Below are 17,486 nucleotides of genomic sequence, written 5' to 3'. Positions count from 1 at the left end.
TTACAATTTAAAATAACTGTTTTCTATTTGACTATATTTAAAAATGTAATTTATTCCTGTGATGGAAAAGGTGAATTTTTAGCATCATTACTCCAGTCTTCAGTGTCATACATAGTAAAAAAAAATATTGTTGGTTTAACTTAAAAAAGTAAGTGACCTGGTTTACCTTAAAATTTTGAGTTAATACAATGAAGGAGATTGGTTTAATCAACAGAAACTCAAAATATGATGTTATCTGACCCACATTAATTATCTGAGTTTCATTTCATTTCATTATTTATTTATAAAGCACATTTAAAAACAACCCACGGTTGACCAAAGTGCTGAACAAAACAATATAGCCAAAGACAGAAGTTACAATCTATAAAAATACAGGCATCTGAGTTTATTTGACAAAATAAAGAAAAAAAATGTTGTTAAATCACGATGATCCTTCAGAAATCATTCTAATGAGCTGATTTGCTGCTCAAAAAACATTTCTTACAGGATTTTTCTTATGTTGAAAACAGCTGTGCTGCTTAATATTTTTATTCGTATCTGTGATAAAAATAAATAAAATTATTGCATTGGCCAGGCATTCACATCCGCATTTGTGTACATACTTTCTGTTTCTGGTCCATTTGTGTTTATTATTAAAATACACCAGTCTATGCTTGAAGGTTGATGAATAGATTTACCTTGACCAGTGCGCTCTCTGCCATTGAATAGACGATTATTTCCAAGGTCTTCAGGTCTTCGCTCTGTTTGGAAGACAAACACAACCAAAATGAAACACCCAATGTCAAATTGAAAAGAGGCTACATGAAAACAAGCTCTTTTGGTACATTCCAAGAAAACAACGTGTGCATTGTTGTTCCATGAGCCAGTAACAGCAGTGCAATGTATGAGCACAAAATGGCCAACATAAATAGCAAAAACTGTACACTGATGAGCACACAGACTTGGGTACAAACAGCTGCAGCGTCTGTTATACATCATCAAATACCCATAAAAAAGAGCACAAACCACTTTAGCTGCAGTTTGTAGAAAAATATCACTTTATTGTAACATTCCATACAACATTTCCAATACCACGAAATTCAACAGGCTAAAATATACCTCATACTGTATGTATTTAAACAGGCTGAAAATGCTGCGTTGTAGAGAGAAAAGAAAAAGCTTATATAGATGGCAGGGTTAAAGCCCCACATTCACAAAGGACAAAAAAGTGCACACAACCACAAACCCACCAGAACTTGATGCAAATTAAGCATAATGTCAACGTAATGAACATAAAAAATTCATGTTCAGCAAACATGAGTAAACACTTCAATAGACCGAACTGATTTAATCAAGTTCAAGATTTGTAGGTGGAATAGTTTACCTGTTTTTGAGCAAACATATAGAGTATACAACCTGGATTTTTTTTACATTAAAATTCATTTTATCCAGACGGACACTTTAGACGTCGACCGCCTTTTCCTGTCTCCGTCTCTGAGGAGGGGTGAGAGCATATGCTGTTTTGTGCAGGTACTATCAGAGACAGACTCTTGGCATCATATGGGCCCCCTCTGAGTGCTTTTGCTCATTAATATCTTTTGAGAGACGGCAAAAAAACTCCAAGCAAGAATGCTTACGACAGGCTTAAAATGTAATCTGGTCCATTACCTAATTAGAAATATGAAATGGTTCAAAGAAACCCTCAAAAAAAAAAAAAAAAAAGCCACAGTAGATTTAAAAACATATTATGATCAGCTGACAGGTCATTTTTAAGCAACTCAAAATAAATAGTAAAGAGAAAAACTGAAAATGAAATGAAATGAAATGAATTAATACATTCAGACTACAAAACAACATACAGAATCACCATTGTTTAGTCTGGGTTAAAAGTTTGATATAAATTCATACATTAATCATACAGGCATATGAAACATCCATGACAGAAAAATGCATCTTGCTCAAAACAAACCAGAACACGTGTCAAATGTAACTAAGGAATCAAGCGGTATAATTGCTCAAGACGAGACAAGACAATTTTGACGCTAGTATTGTTACGCATTCAATTGGGGCGGGCGGGCCACAGAAACTCAGAGAAGCGTGTTGCGTATCGCAAATTCTGCCTTAAATAAGTGAGAGGTTTCACAATATGGCGGTGCAACGGAGACCACATGACTCGAAACTGAACTGAACTGACGTCTCGCAAGCTACTGTGTGTCCCATCTCCCCAGAACACACTATACTGTATAGAGGATTAGGAAAAGAGGAGACAATGCTCCAACAATGTGCCTGGGTCAGGTGGTCTCTCTGGCTGTCTGCAAGGATCTTTCATGTGCTTTTGTGTTTCAAACAAACCCCTTCAGACCCTGGATTCTGCAGAGAAGGTCTATATTTAAAGTAGGCTTTTCTTTGATCTCGCCTTCCATCTCCCCACACATTCTTTCGTGAAGAGCAGATAAACGGGCGAGAAAAGGGCCAGCCTGTCCGTGATGGGGGATTATTTTCACCTATTGCCAGATGGAGGACATAACAAGATATCAGGATTTACTTTCTCCTTTCATCCCAGTTGCTTTAGATGAAGCCAAAATCTGACGTGGCTGCCTGACAGATGCTTTCAGTAATGGATGAAGCCTCAGACTCTTTATGTGTAAAGAGGAGAATGTTTTGTTGGGGGGATTTCCATCCTGAGCTCTGATGGCGCCTATTTTTATGTGTTTGTTTGGTGCAGAAGAAAACACTGAACACTATGTACTTGGACAGAACATCTCAGACCATATCATGTTTTTTTTTTTTCCAGAGGTATACCGCTACGTTTCAAGTAGCACACCCAGGAGATTAAGCGAATACTCGCAGCACACATTTGAAGTGCATTTTAAAACAATCTCCTGCATATATAGCATGTTTTGATACATTAAAGAAAAAAATCTGTAGCAAGATTGTCATATGCAAATAATGCTAATAAAACAAAATGCTAATTGTTTTTTTCCCCCCTGTCGGCTGTCTAACTCAACTGATAAAATGGCAAAAGCAACCCAAAAATACAGATAAGAGGTTGTTTAGTGATTCAGTAAGACATCAGCAGGTGTATTCAGTGACACTATAAAAGGTGGACTTGGAGATGGGCTTCAGCTAACATGCTAACGTGCCAACTCGCTCCCTGAAGCAAAATCAGCTAGCGAAGCACTCCTGCACTGTCTAACATTTGGCAGATTTACAAAGCTCTCCGCTTCTGTTCTTTTACAAGACTATGTGTAATTAAAATCTCTGGGGGAACAGCACACAAATACACATACTGCTTTTAGCGTTAGCTACAAAAATAAAGTCAGTGCATCAGTTAGCTGCATATACACTTAGGTTGATCTCGGCTGAGCATGAATACGAAAGGATTAAATAATAAATGAGAACAATGATCGGCTTGAACTAGCTCAATGCCACTGAAGCGTCTTAAGGCCAATGTTGTATCAGTCAGTCAGCCAATCAGAGGAGTAGGCTGGCTAAGGCGGGGTCATGTGACCTTTGCATATAGGCGGAAAACATACTGTATCTCTTCAGACGTACTGTAAGTGCCAAAGCCCCAGTGACTTTCAGAAAAGAAGAGTTTATATATAGACACATATTGACAGATACTCAAAATGAACTCTCTGAAAAAGAACAAACATTCTTCAAAATGCTTTTAAGAAGCTTCATTCAATAGTCAAAGAAGGTACCAGGAGTTTCAAAATTCAGTCCATTACGTGGTACCTAAGCCTTCCACACATATCCTGATTCTCCAGCTAGAACATTTGTCCCAGAGTGTTTGACATTCATGCTTTTGTTTCTTTGAAGCTTCTTGTCAAACTCCTCGAGCCTCAAGTGTTCCTATGAGCACATGAGATGCGGCACACATGCAAGGAAACGTTTGCCGGTTTTCCTTTTTGTTCCTGTTTTGACGCCTCACTCCCGTCGCTGTTCGCAGGCTCTCCTCTGATTTTGGCAATGCTGCCGAGTTCTTTTGACTGTACAATAGGATTGGTCATGAACAGGAGATTAGAGCTTTCATAGTAAGGTTCCCATCCACACACACAGCTAAAGAGCGAAGGGGGAAAGGGGGTCTCTGCCAGTCAGGATTTTGGCTGGATGTCCCTTCGGCACAGCAGATCTCCTCCTTTCCAGCACTAGAGCTCCACAAAAAAGTCGACAACTCAGGTGCTTATATCTGTCCACATCTTCTTCGCCTCATCCTCGACTTTAAGGGGGCACCATGCAGGTGTCCCTGTGAAATAGTGGGATGAAGAGATTCGTCGGTGTCGTCTCAGCACTGTGAGCAGGGCTCTTGGTTCTCTAACCTAATCGTTAGCATCGGCTCCACCCCAGGTCTGGCGAGACCCCCGGGGCCACTGCCAGCGTACTGTCCAGTGTACGTGCTCTGGTAGGACACAGAGTGCTGGCTCTTCTTGGCCGCCAGGTGGTAGCGATGGCAACACAGCACCATGACCAACGTGACGCAGCCCAGGAGGAAAATGGCGCCACCTCCGGCTATTACATAATACCAGTAGGTGGGCATGGGCTGCAGGGACACTGTCGTGTCCACAGTGGGGTCGCTCCAGCCAGGTGAGGCTCCCCCTGGTGGAGAGACACAGAAGAATTGGCTTGGGGTAGAGAGGCATGCAGACTGCATAGCTTCAAGCCATCTTGGATTGTATGTGAATGATTTTGCTCTGATTAGGTGCTGCATACAAACAAAACAAACACAGACACGCAAATGCACATGCACGTCAACGCCTGTCAGCGGCCCCTTCGCAGGGACTCGATAACTGTTCAGATAGAGTTTTGTCCTTCTAAATCACATTAAGAATGCAGACATGTGTTTCATGGGGTGTGAACAGATGATACATCTCAGATAGTTCACTTGAAATGTGATGATGCATTGTGGAATCTGTGCTAATTTCTTATGCAACCAAATGTGAAGGTCATAAAAGCATATTGTGTCATAAAACACCGGCTGATGTCAGCACCTTCTCAGCCGTTCTTTTGTAATGCTGTATTTTGGTGACTGTGTGTGTGTGTGTGTGTGCGTGTGTGTGCTCTGTAGTTTTTCTTTCTGGGAAAGTTTTGTTTTCTTGCATGCATGGATCTGTGCCAGCTTCATCTGCCTCAAGCCAAAGTCTTCCATGAACCCAACCCAGCAGTGCATGAAAACTGCTCACCCACCACATGTGTATACACACACACACACACCAATCTCTCTTTCTATTCCCTCCATGTCTTCTTACTCTCGTCTATGCATAAACACGCATGTAATCTAGGAATTTTGACTGCTATGGGAAAACGAATCTACTTACACTGGGAATCATTTCCACTTCAATTAAGAAAAAGGGAGTTAGTTACTAAAGGAATAGGATATTAGTGGGCTTGTGTGCTCCACAATCATTTAAAATGGAGTGTATGAATATTATTCCACTGCAGCTGAACCTGATTGACCGCAATCATGCAGCTGTTGGGGAATAAACATATGACATCCATAGCAGCACAGCAGCTCACACACACACACACCACCAGAACAATGCTTACACAAGGATAAGGTGTACCATCAACATTAGAGTGCTTAGCTGTTCTCAATGAACTAGTAGTAAATTCGTGAATGTCACCCCAGAGGAAAATGCTACTGGTCAGATATTGCTCTTTCATTGCTCCGGAGACTGAAACAGTTCTAAAAGAGTTCACAGTGATCATTTCTATCAACTTTGTCTCAGATGTTTCTTAAAAGTTCATAAGGAAAATGATGTGTCTATTTGTTAATTTTACATTCTGACCTGTGAAGCACCTTGAATAGCCATTTCTTTTTTTGTATTTAAAAAATATTTTCATCATTAGGATTTACTATAATTTACTACTACCACTACTACTATTGGTAAATAATATTAATATTATTATTATTTCCTAATAATAATAAATTAATAATAATAACATCAATAATTATGGTCTACTACGGCTTTTATTATTATATACTATTATATATTATTATATACTAATGAGAGATATTTATGCGCATAGCATGGCTTATATCATTTGGTTTGGGAAGAATTTGGTGAGAAATGTTCTTATTGAAATGTCAAGGGGTGACATACTGAGTCTATAAGAGACCAACTGAATCTATAGGCCACATTTGATGATGTTTAGCATGATAACGACACCATATACAGTAACACAGCACATGATGTGAGGCTACAGATGCATGCTGGGATTCAGCCCATGCTCCAAATGTCCGTATGACAATAATGATGGTGAGGACAATAACCATGATGACGGCAATGGTTTGGCATCAAGACACCAACGTCACTGAACGAACAACTAAACACATAAAATCCGTGTTGAATCTGACTCATTTAAACTTTGTTGTGGGATTGGAAACAGACTGTACAGAATCCCTGTGCGCTGCTGGTGTGAAGCTTAACCAAAAATACAATGATTATCAAAAGCCCTTTAGGTGATGCAAGCTGCTAGGCAACAAGCAGGAAGCACAAACATTGGCACAGGAAATGACAATATGCCAGAAACTCACCAGTCATTTCAGGGGGGAATGCAGCGAAGGGTTCTGAAACAAGAAAAAAATATGGATTAAAAAAGAAAATGGCACAAATAAAATATATTCACATAAATATCAACAGTGCAGTGGAAGTCTAACACATGCGACTGAGTGTGATTAATATTATACGAGTAAAATTCTCTAGATTTCTTATTCTTTGACAGAATAAATTCTTACGCACTGTGAATTCCACCCTTCTGATTGGCTAAATATATCCTAATATCCCAGGACACCTGTTTGAGTGATATCTGTCAGGTAGGGACATTTCCTTATTGATATTCATTAAAATTCCTACAGCCCCTTTAACTACAAATGTAAAATTATTAACAGAACTCCCCAGAAACACTTTAGCTCATCATAAAGACATTTTTTGGAGAGGGGTCTGAAATCACAAACACAGGTTAAGGAGAAGAAATAAGACAGAAAGAGTGAAGAAGGGAGGAGAATAGGATTGGGCTGTGTGCCATTTGGCAAACTGTGCCGCGCACACACTCAGACTGCCAGAGAAACAGAATGCCAGTTCAGAATGTTTGGAATGCAGTCGCTTTAAAAGGGAACTCTGCAGAGAGGCAGGGGACAGATTTGGCAGCGACGCAGGGGCTGGCGCATGCACACCGAACAACTTTAATTAATAAGAGAAGTCCCAAAGCAGGGGGCCTGTGAACGTGAGCGACTGAATGACGGCTCACATCAATATCTTGATTCATAACTAATCCTATTTTTGCTGATCATTGTTTAAATATAATATGTCCTCAGAGGAAAAGCAATGTTTTTGCTCAGTAAATAACCTTCACAGCATTGTGATTGACTGGCCGTGTAGCGAAGTGCTTTGTTCGACATTAATGTCTGTTCTGTGTTTGTGAAAAGCTACACCGTAGAGAGCAGGCCTGACTGGTTATTCCCTGGCATGGCTCTGGAAAAGCTCTGTTTACAAATAAGAGAGGAGAAGGAAAAGAAACTAATGAAACATAGATTGAGATCAGAGCCCACAGGGCGAGTGTGGCCTAGTTTTCAGCTTTTTGTGTGAGCCGAGCACTTGAAAAACACTTTCTATGCGATTCATTTTTTCTTGGGCTTGAATGGGAAGAGTAGGGTGGGCAAGGAAATCCACAGTTATGCGGTCAGAATGGATCGTTTGGTGACAGGCAGGGTCCAAAATGAATTTTTCAAATCTGCCAATGCAATTTCTTAAAATGTAGAAATATTTCCTACCAGCCCAGAAACAATTTTGCAGTTTAAAAATAAAATTAAAAAACAAGTATTTAAAAATATATAAATATAAAAATAAATGCAAATCCCTATGAGAAATTGCAATTTTTTTTATGCAACATTTTTTATGCATTTCAGGCATAATTTAAAGAAAATTCGCCTTTGTTTACTCGTCAAAGCATATATTACTTGCATCTGGTGCTTGGCATGTGTTCATTTAGGTCCCTGGTGATAAATTTGGTGGGTGATGGCTGAAAGAGAGAAATAAAGCAAGACAAAGAAAGACCCAGGTGTTGATACCTACGTGTACACTGCTCAAGCTCGATGCTGGAGCTCATATGGATGTTGTCAACCCAGATGTGCCCTCGACTGCCTCGCTCAAAGAAGCCCTCGATGACAACCTTGCAACAAATTAAACAGAAAAGAAAGAGAATTAAAGACTGTATGTTTCGATAAGCTTCGTTTCGATTGACACCATTACTGGTGTCAATTTACTTCCTTCGTTACTCTCAAGTCAGTGTTTATCATTATATACATCACGGATTTCTATTGGATGAGTATGTGCACCTGATATTCTTTGGGGGACTGAGGCAGGATGGTGCGGCCTTCCCTCCACATGGGCCCCTGGTCTCCTTTCAGTGCCCAGAGCAGCGTCTCCTCCTGGTCATCGTCCCGGAGCAACACACGCAGACTGTCCTGACCTTCACCCTGAAGCTGGTAGTAGAAGAGCAGACAGACGGGGCGGCGCTCGGGTCCCACCGATGGACTCATTAACCGTGCACGCTGTGGCTCTGACTTAGGACTCACCTCGACGTACAGGAAATTCCCAAAATCTGTAGAGAGACAGAAAAGAGTGCTGATGACATCTTTTGGTCCTAGAACAACATTCCTTTTCATGTTCCAACAACTTCCCAACCCTAATCATTACCCCTAAACCAAATCTTTAACCCTACACCAACCAGGATGTAGATCCAGGAACATGTCCTACTTATCTAGTAGTAATATCACTGTAAGCCAAATACATTTTTTCCCCTTTTTCTGTTTCTTTCTCACCGTAACATTGCACTAAACAATCTGGTATGTTTGTTTATGTTGCTAAGTAATAAATAATTGAATCGGAGGGAAGCAGAAAATCAGCTCAGACATAAAAGCATCCCCCCCCCCCCTTTAAGAGGAAAGAGTCCTTACAACGCCATCTCTGTCAGATCCCACTGTGGACGTCTCAGTAAAGCAGAAAAAAAAATGAATGGGAGAGGACAGAAGAGCGGAAAACAACACTCAGAAAGAAGGTTGGGAAACAGTGATCCGACTGGACAGCGTGGCACCAGAAATAATCATCATTACCCATGCTGCCTCAGCTATAATTCGAATGCTCTCACCTACACTGATGTATAGAGAAATGGCATAGTCATTTCCGTTCACCCTACTTTGACACATTTCTCATCCCAAACTTATTGAAAATACAGCACTGAAATCAGAGATCAGACCAGGCCGTCGCTGGTGTTCCTTTATGAGATGCCTAAATAGATTATGCATTTAATTAAAGCAAAAGAACTTCTTCTGTTTGATCTTGGGTATACAGTACATAAAGGAAAATTAATTACCCTTTCACAGGGAAAGTTCACCGTAGCATAGACACTATTTGGATTTAGGTTGATGTGCCTGTGAGGTAACCAGAGGGCAGGGAAAGGTACTTCTGGGATTATTGTTTTTAAGTGGAACCTTCTACACCTAGAGTTAATTAGGCTGACTGCGCATTAACCCTTTCTGGCCCTCTGTTTTTCCGTTTCCTCGTTAAAACACTGGGGTTTGAACACTCTGGAATGCTCAGAGTGCTGTTCCAGGAGCCATGGTCCTGGAACTCCCAAGAAACAGAAAAAGGGGAAAAAACGGTCTGCCTCGCTGCCTGCTGTGTGTTTGTTTGCTTCGAGGCTGTAAGCTCCGCCTGAGCCTCGTATTTCTTTATGTTTTGAGCCATCATTTACTATCTAGTTGTTTATACTACTAAATACAGCTTACCCAACATCTCAGATTAACCTTACATCTCTAGCTTCCGTTATTGTTAACACAGCACGCTAGTAACTCGCTAACGTTAGCCTGCTAACGCGCCACCCGTGCGCTCATTTATATATTTATTTTCTCTCGCGCGCCCGCGCCTTTTGAGTTCATAAAGTCCAGGTAAGTAAGAAATCAGTCAACAAACACGGTGAGTAATGTCTTCTTGTCCTGTTATTGTCACCTGTGTCACATGTCATATGTTTAGTATAGCCTTCTCCGATGGCAATATAGGATTTATATGTGATAAATGCAAGGAGACAGTCAGGCTGACGGAGAAGATTTCAGAACTAGAGACACGCATCCAAACTTTAATTGAGGATGGTAAGAATGCTAGATCTTTAGATAGTGTTTTGGATGCGCCTAGCATAGTGAACTCTTTACATGATTCGGTTCCGGCTGAAGTAGAGCCCGTGCAGCAGGGCAGATGGGTTACTGTGAGAGATCACCGCTCTAGTCGCGGATCAAAGAACCACTCTTCCGTTCCGATTCCCATAACAAATCGATTTGCCCCACTCAGTGAAACACCCACTGAGAATTCTGTTGATTGTGCCCTGGTAATTGGTGATTCGATCACACGGAACATGAAAATAGAGACACCAGCCACCATAGTCACATGTTTGCCGGGAGCCAGAGCGCCTGACATCAAAGCAAATTTAAAAGTGCTGGCTAATGCTAATCGTAAATTCTCTAAGATCATTATTCATGTCGGCACTAATGATGTTCGACTCCGCCAGTCGGAGATCACCAAAATTAATATTAAAGAGGTGTGTGAACTCGCAAGTACGATGTCAGGCACTGTAATTTGCTCTGGCCCCCTTCCTGTACGCAGGAGTGATGAGATAGTTAGCCGATTGGCCTCACTGAATGGTTGGCTGTCGAAGTGGTGTCCGCAGAATAATATAAAATTCATAGACAATTGGAAAAGTTTTTGGGGCAAACCTGATCTGTTGAAAAGAGATGGTATCCATCCCTCCTGGGCTGGTGCTGCTCTTCTCTCTAGTAATTTGGCTCATAGTCTTAGAGCTAAAACATGACAATCTGGGGCTCAGGTCAGGAAGCAGACAGACTGGCTAAACCGACCGTCTGCTAGCGGCCTCACGTCACCAAGGTCAGATAAATCCCATCACATAGAGCCTCTTTCACCTAGATATCATCATATAGAGACTGTGTCTGTTCCCCGAATTTGGAAATCCAAAAAACGTCAGGTTAAAAATTTAATTGATGTTCAACAAATAAAAAACAGATATAATACAGATGAGCAAATGATAAAGCTTGGGTTGCTGAATATTCGATCCCTTACTTCAAAATCTCTTATAGTTAATGATATGATTTCAGATTATAATCTTGATATGCTGTGTTTGACAGAAACCTGGCTAAAACCAAACGATTACATTATTTTAAATGAGTCAACCCCACTAGATTACAGTTATAAAAATGAACCTCGTCTGAAAGGCAAAGGGGGAGGTGTTGCTGTAATTTATAGTAATATTTTCAAAACCACTAAGAAATGTAGCTTTAAATATACTTCTTTTGCAGTATTGGTGCTTAATGTAAAAATATATAGTGTAAACGATAAATCACATTTGAGAATTCTGCTGGCTACTGTGTACAGGCCACCAGGGCACCATAAAGATTTTATCAAAGAATTTGCGGACTTTCTATCAGATTTAGTATTGGCTGCAGATAAAGTACTAATTGTTGGTGATTTTAATATACATGTAGATAATGAAAAAGATGCTTTGGGATTGGCATTTAAAGACATTGTAAACTCAATTGGAGTTAGACAACACGTGTCAGGACCTACTCATTGTCGTAATCATACTCTAGATCTAATATTATCACATGGAATAGATGTTGATGCTGTTGAAATTCTGCAGCAGAGCGATGACATCTCAGATCATTATCTAGTCTCATGTAAATTACATTTAGCCAAGGCTGCAAAGCCGACTCCGTGTTATAAATACGTTAGACCTATAACTTCTGCCACTAAAGATTGCTTTATCAATAATCTTCCTAATCAGTTTCATCATCTCAGCATCCCAGATAGCTTAGAAGAACTCGATATTGCAACAGAAACGTTTAACTCTCTCTTTTCCAGCACTTTAGTTGCTCCGTTGCGCTTAAAGAAGATTAAAGAAAATAGTCCAACGCCGTGGTACAGCGAGCACACTCAGGCCCTAAAGAGAGCAGCCAGAAAAATGGAGCGCAACTGGAAGAAAACTAAACTAGAGGTATTTCGGATTTCATGGAAAGAGAGCTCAATTGCTTACAGAGAGGCTTTAAAAGCTGCTAGATCTGCTTATTTTTCAAACCTATTAGAAGAAAATAAACATAATCCTAGGTATTTATTTGAAACAGTGGCTAAACTAACGAAAAAGAAAGCTTCAAGCTCAGAAGTGTCAAAGCAACACGGCAGTGATGACTTTATGAACTTCTTCACTTATAAGATTGATAATATCAGGGACAAAATTATAACTATGCAACCGTCTACCACAGTATCGCATCAGGAAGTGCATTGTAGTCTCCCTGAGGAAAAATTTGATTTATTTGTTGCTATAGGAGAGGAAGAATTCTGCAAACTCGTTAATTCATCTACCGTATTTTCCGCACTATAAGGCACACTTAAAAGCCTTTAATTTTCTCAAAAAACGTCAGTGCGCCTTATAATGCGGAGCGGCTTATATATGGATGGTGAACACACGTTCACCAAGACGCGGAGACAGCGCCGGCCGACTTACGCCACTATCTGGCAATGGATCGTGGATGCCTGGGCTGATATATCAGTCTCCTGTGATCCGAGCTTTCACGAAGGCTGCAGGCAGGAATAATCTCTTTATTCAGCCAGCTCATATACCCGTATTTACTTCCTGTTTTCGGCCGAAGTCCACAGTAGTTGATTATCGAGTTCGCGCGCGCGCGATCAAACCTCCTCCACGTGTTCAACATTTGATTCGGATGAACTATCCGAATCCGAACTATCCATTTGAGCTGATATTCTCACATAGAGAACACCACACAGCACCGTCATCGGCTGACAGTCTGAGTCTCCACTGTTGCTTAGTTACCAATGATCGCGCGCGCGCACTCGACAATCGCCTACTGTGGACTTCGACCGAAAACAGGAAGAAAATACGGGTATGTGAGCTGGCTGAATAAACATCATTTTTATTCATATCTTTCACATTTACTGGAGTCAGATTCACTGTGTTCACTCACATGGCTGTGCACTTGTAATGACACATTAAGGTTGTTAAGAGGCTAAAAGCAGGTTTAAAACTTTTCCCGTTTAAGTCAACAGGGTGCAAATTTTAAAAAGAGGATAACACGGTGTAGGCAACACCGGTTTTTGTCGTTGTTATCTGTACTGACAGCACTCCAAATTTACCAAAAATGAGCTCAATGTTAAAATTGACCGGAGTTTTCCTTCAACGTTTGAACAACGTTACCATGGGAGTGAACGGAGTTGTCAGAACGCTTAATAAAGTTTGACTTTATCTGACTGTTTTGTTGACATTTGTTGACATCTAGTGGATGCATAACGCAAACGCAGTCAAACGTTTGACTGCAGTATCTTATGCGCTTTATAATCCGGTGCGCCCTATATATGAAAAATGTTCTAAAATAGGTCATTCATTGAAGGTGCGCCTTATAATCCGGTGCGCCGTATAGTGCGGAAAATACGGTAAATCGACAACTTGTATGTTAGATCCTATACCGACTAAGCTACTGAAAGAGATGTTTCCAGAGGTCATATATCCTCTTCTTAATATCATTAATTCATCTTTGTCTCTAGGATACGTACCAAAAACCTTTAAGCTGGCTATGATAAAACCGCTTGTTAAAAAACCACAACTTGATCCTACAGAATTAGTCAATTACAGGCCGATCTCGAATCTGCCTTTTCTGTCAAAGATATTAGAAAAAGCAGTATCTTCACAACTATGTTCCTTTCTAGAAAGAAATGATATCTGCGAGGATTTTCAGTCCGGATTTAGACCGTACCATAGCACTGAGACCGCTCTCATTAGAGTCACAAATGATTTGCTCTTATCATCCGATCGTGGTTGTATCTCTCTATTAGTGTTACTCGATCTTAGTGCTGCATTTGACACCATTGACCACAACATTCTTTTAAATAGACTAGAAAACTATGTTGACATTAGTGGAATTGCATTAGCATGGTTTAAATCATACTTAACTGACCGTTATCAGTTTGTAGCAGTAAATGAAGAGATGTCTTATCGATCACAAGTTCAGTATGGCGTACCACAAGGCTCAGTACTAGGACCGCTGCTGTTCACTCTGTACATGCTACCATTAGGAGATATCATTAGGAAACATGGAGTTAGCTTTCACTGTTATGCCGATGATACTCAGCTGTATATTTCTTCAAAACCCAACGAAACTTACCAATTCACAAAATTAACGGAATGCATAGCTGATATAAAAAATTGGATGACTAGTAATTTCCTACTACTAAATTCTGAAAAGACAGAGATTCTAATTATTGGACAAAAAACTTCCACACGTAATAACCCAGAATACTGTCTAACACTTAATGGCTGCTCTGTCAAGTCTTCGTCGTCGGTTAGGAACCTGGGTGTGCTATTTGATACCAACCTTTCTTTTGAAAGCCACGTGTCTAGTATCTGTAAAACTGCATTTTTCCATCTTAAAAATATATCTAAATTACGCCATATGCTCTCATTGGGAAATGCGGAACAATTAGTCCATGCGTTCATGACCTCAAGGCTAGATTATTGTAATGCTCTACTGGGTGGTTGCCCTGCACGCTTAATAAACAAACTACAGCTAGTTCAAAACGCCGCAGCTCGAGTTCTTACCAGAACCAGGAAATATGACCATATTAGCCCGGTTCTGTCAACACTGCATTGGCTCCCTATTAAACATCGTATAAATTTTAAAATATTGTTGATTACCTACAAAGCACTAAATGGTTTAGCTCCGCAGTACTTGAGCGAGCTCTTAACGCATTATAGTCCTTCACGTCTATTGCGATCTCAAAATTCCGGCCAGTTGATAATACCTAGAATATCTAAATCGACTGCTGGCGGTAGATCCTTTTCCTATTTAGCACCAAAACTTTGGAACAGTCTTCCTACCATTGTCCGGGAAGCAGACACACTCTGTCAGTTCAAAGCTAGACTAAAAACACATCTCTTTGACCTAGCATACACATAATACATTATAGACTTCTATAATTTCAATGTTAGGCTGCATAGATTAGGTCAGCCGGAACTGGGAACACTTCCCTTAAATCTTGATGTACTCGCTACATCATAAGAAGAATGGCATCTACGCTAATATTAGTGTCTTTGTTTATCCCGAGGTTTTCCCGCAGCCTGCCGGATCCAGGCCGTGTCCAGATCTGACGAAGGAGATTCGCCTGGACCCGATGACAATGCAGTGCTGAAGTATCCACTATCCTCTCCCTATGGAGGATCCCTTTCCCACTCTACAGATAAAGCGTTGTGAATTCCGGCTCGCGTACCCCGAAGTGATAAAATAAAACAAAATTCTGTATCAAAATTTATAGGCAAGAAAAGTAGTTTGTTTAGGCTGGGTTGTATGAATTACAAACCTGCGCACATATTTTAAAAAGCACATAACTATAGAATTCTGAATGAGCATGTGAACGCCGTCAGCGTTAATCACAGGTTCGCGTTTAAAGTCTGATCATTTCGACGGAGGTGAATCAATCAAAGTTAACTTTAGCTGGAAGTAACATTATTCAAGAACCGCTATAACGCCAAAACAATCTGTTACCTTAAATTATATGTTTATCTCTGTAAAGCTGCTTTGAAACAATTCATTGTTAAAAGCGCTATATAAATGAAGATGACTTGACTTGACTTGACTTGACTTGACATGGGATCTACACGGCTTACTTTGATGTTGGATCGTTTTATGGGAGAGAGCTGTGCTATAAAGTGAATGAGTTGAGCAGCTCTTGTCCAGGGATGCTGGGAAGCCAGAAACATACTCCATATGCAAAAACATCACTGGCATAACTATAGAAGTCCGTTTCCACATTGGACTGTGTGACTTTTTATCTTGTAATTGCAATTTTATATTTCTTAATGTGACTTCAAATCTATTTTTTATTTTTTTTTGTATTATTATTTCCTTTACTGAGAAGAAACAGGCTTCCATATAAAACATCTACTCGAATCTGGCAGTCAATGGAGAAAGTAGCTTTTTGGCCCCAGATGATGTACTAACATCTACAAGCTTACCAGCCAAACCTTGACCCCTTGATCGGAAAGACTCTAGCTACAGTACTAAAGCACTTCATGCAACAATACTAAGAATACTGTGTGTACTTGTGTTATGAAATGCATTGAGATACATTTTGGAAACCAACTTCGTGTGAAATCGAGTTTGAGTTTCTAGAAGTTTTGTGTTAGGGGATCTACACAGTTTGTTTGGAAAAGGTGAGGAATGTGACGTGACACCCCTGGTGTTAAAGAGAGAATGGGAGTGTGTGTGTGTGTGTGTGTGTGAGAGAGAGAGAGAGAGAGAGAGAGAGAGGCAAAAGTCTTAGGATTGGGGGTGCAATTGGTTTGGGAATGGTTAAAACAGGACAGGATTCTTTCCTCTTTACTGCTGGATCTCTCTTTAAAACTTGACATATGGAAAACAGTGCAAGATTGTTTTAACAACCTCACAAGGCAGAGTGCTCCAGGAAAGCAGTGAGGACATGGAGAACTGTGTGTGTGTGTGTGTGTGTGTGTGTGTGTGTGTGTGTGTGTGTGTGTGTGTGCAGAATTAGTGAAGCGCTCATCTTTTTTTTCACGTAGGGTTGATAAAGGTCAGGTAAGCTCAGGGATGTGAAGAGATGTACAAACTCCCAGAGGAAGAACGAGGATGGACTGAGAGAATGACAGATACTATTCCCAGATTTCAACCATCACATTAATTACACACCAGTAATGAGACGGATGGATGGAAAATGAGAGGTGAGCGCATGTGTGTGAGAGTGTGGATTCATAAAGAGGACAAGGGTAAAAGAAGGTCAAAAAATGTCTTTTGTGCAGTACGGTCACAGTAGGTTACCATACAACACAATACTTCCTTTCTGACCATCTTCTGCTGTCCCTGTTTATTTTCCTAACAATCCTTATTAATCAAGCACATTTGTCTTCACACAGTTCCTGATTTCCCCAATGCTATACCAAAATTCCCAATGTTTTTGTTTATGTTGGAAGAGATTAGTATGGGATATCTTTTATTAAGATGCACTTACTGTCAGATCCCAGTGTCAGGTCCAGACTAGGGCTAGAGGAACTATACAGAGACCACTTCAGATCAGACATGGGGTCGTGGGTCCATCCACACATACTCTGCTCAAAGTCACACAGACCACCCAGAGATGACAGAGTGGTGGGAGCTGGGAAGAGAGAAAGAGCAAACATACTCATTTTCCATGACCTGTTGTAGGCTCTCCCATAACACACACATACTATATTTGTCCTATGACTATGTGTCCTACTATGTGTATTTCCTCATGAAATATATATATATATATATACATTTGTCTCATTTTACATACACAGATTGCTCTCACTGTATTTATTCCCAGTTTCTAATGTACATAAAGATTCCAGTTTCCTATGTGCATAGATTTCTGTCTCACTGTATGTGCACATTTTCCTGT

At 40.4% G+C, this 17,486-nt stretch overlaps 1 protein-coding gene across 2 annotated transcripts in view; it reads right to left on the bottom strand.

The window, feature by feature from the left end:
• The window catches only part of nrp2b (neuropilin 2b), a 90,153-nt gene that overhangs the window by 1,225 nt on the left and 71,442 nt on the right, over positions 1-17,486 (bottom strand). The window contains exons 12-16 of one of the 2 annotated variants that reach the window (XM_056251662.1): positions 17,076-17,219; positions 8,318-8,583; positions 8,055-8,151; positions 6,518-6,550; positions 678-740 (exon numbers count right to left, since the gene is read on the bottom strand). In XM_056251662.1, coding sequence (XP_056107637.1) covers positions 678-740; positions 6,518-6,550; positions 8,055-8,151; positions 8,318-8,583; positions 17,076-17,219 — 603 coding nt within the window. Of the gene's footprint in view, positions 1-677; positions 741-3,048; positions 4,579-6,517; positions 6,551-8,054; positions 8,152-8,317; positions 8,584-17,075; positions 17,220-17,486 lie in introns of those variants that run through there. The other variant, XM_056251663.1, reaches the window with a different exon arrangement.

Source organism: Rhinichthys klamathensis, unplaced genomic scaffold (assembly GCF_029890125.1).
Source record: "Rhinichthys klamathensis goyatoka isolate OS25496 unplaced genomic scaffold, OSU_Roscu_1.1 h1tg000088l_1, whole genome shotgun sequence".
In the NCBI taxonomy this organism is placed as follows: Eukaryota; Metazoa; Chordata; class Actinopteri; order Cypriniformes; family Leuciscidae; genus Rhinichthys; species Rhinichthys klamathensis.
The sequence above is the reverse complement of the archived record's forward strand: the minus strand, read 5'-3'. Positions and strand labels throughout refer to the sequence as shown.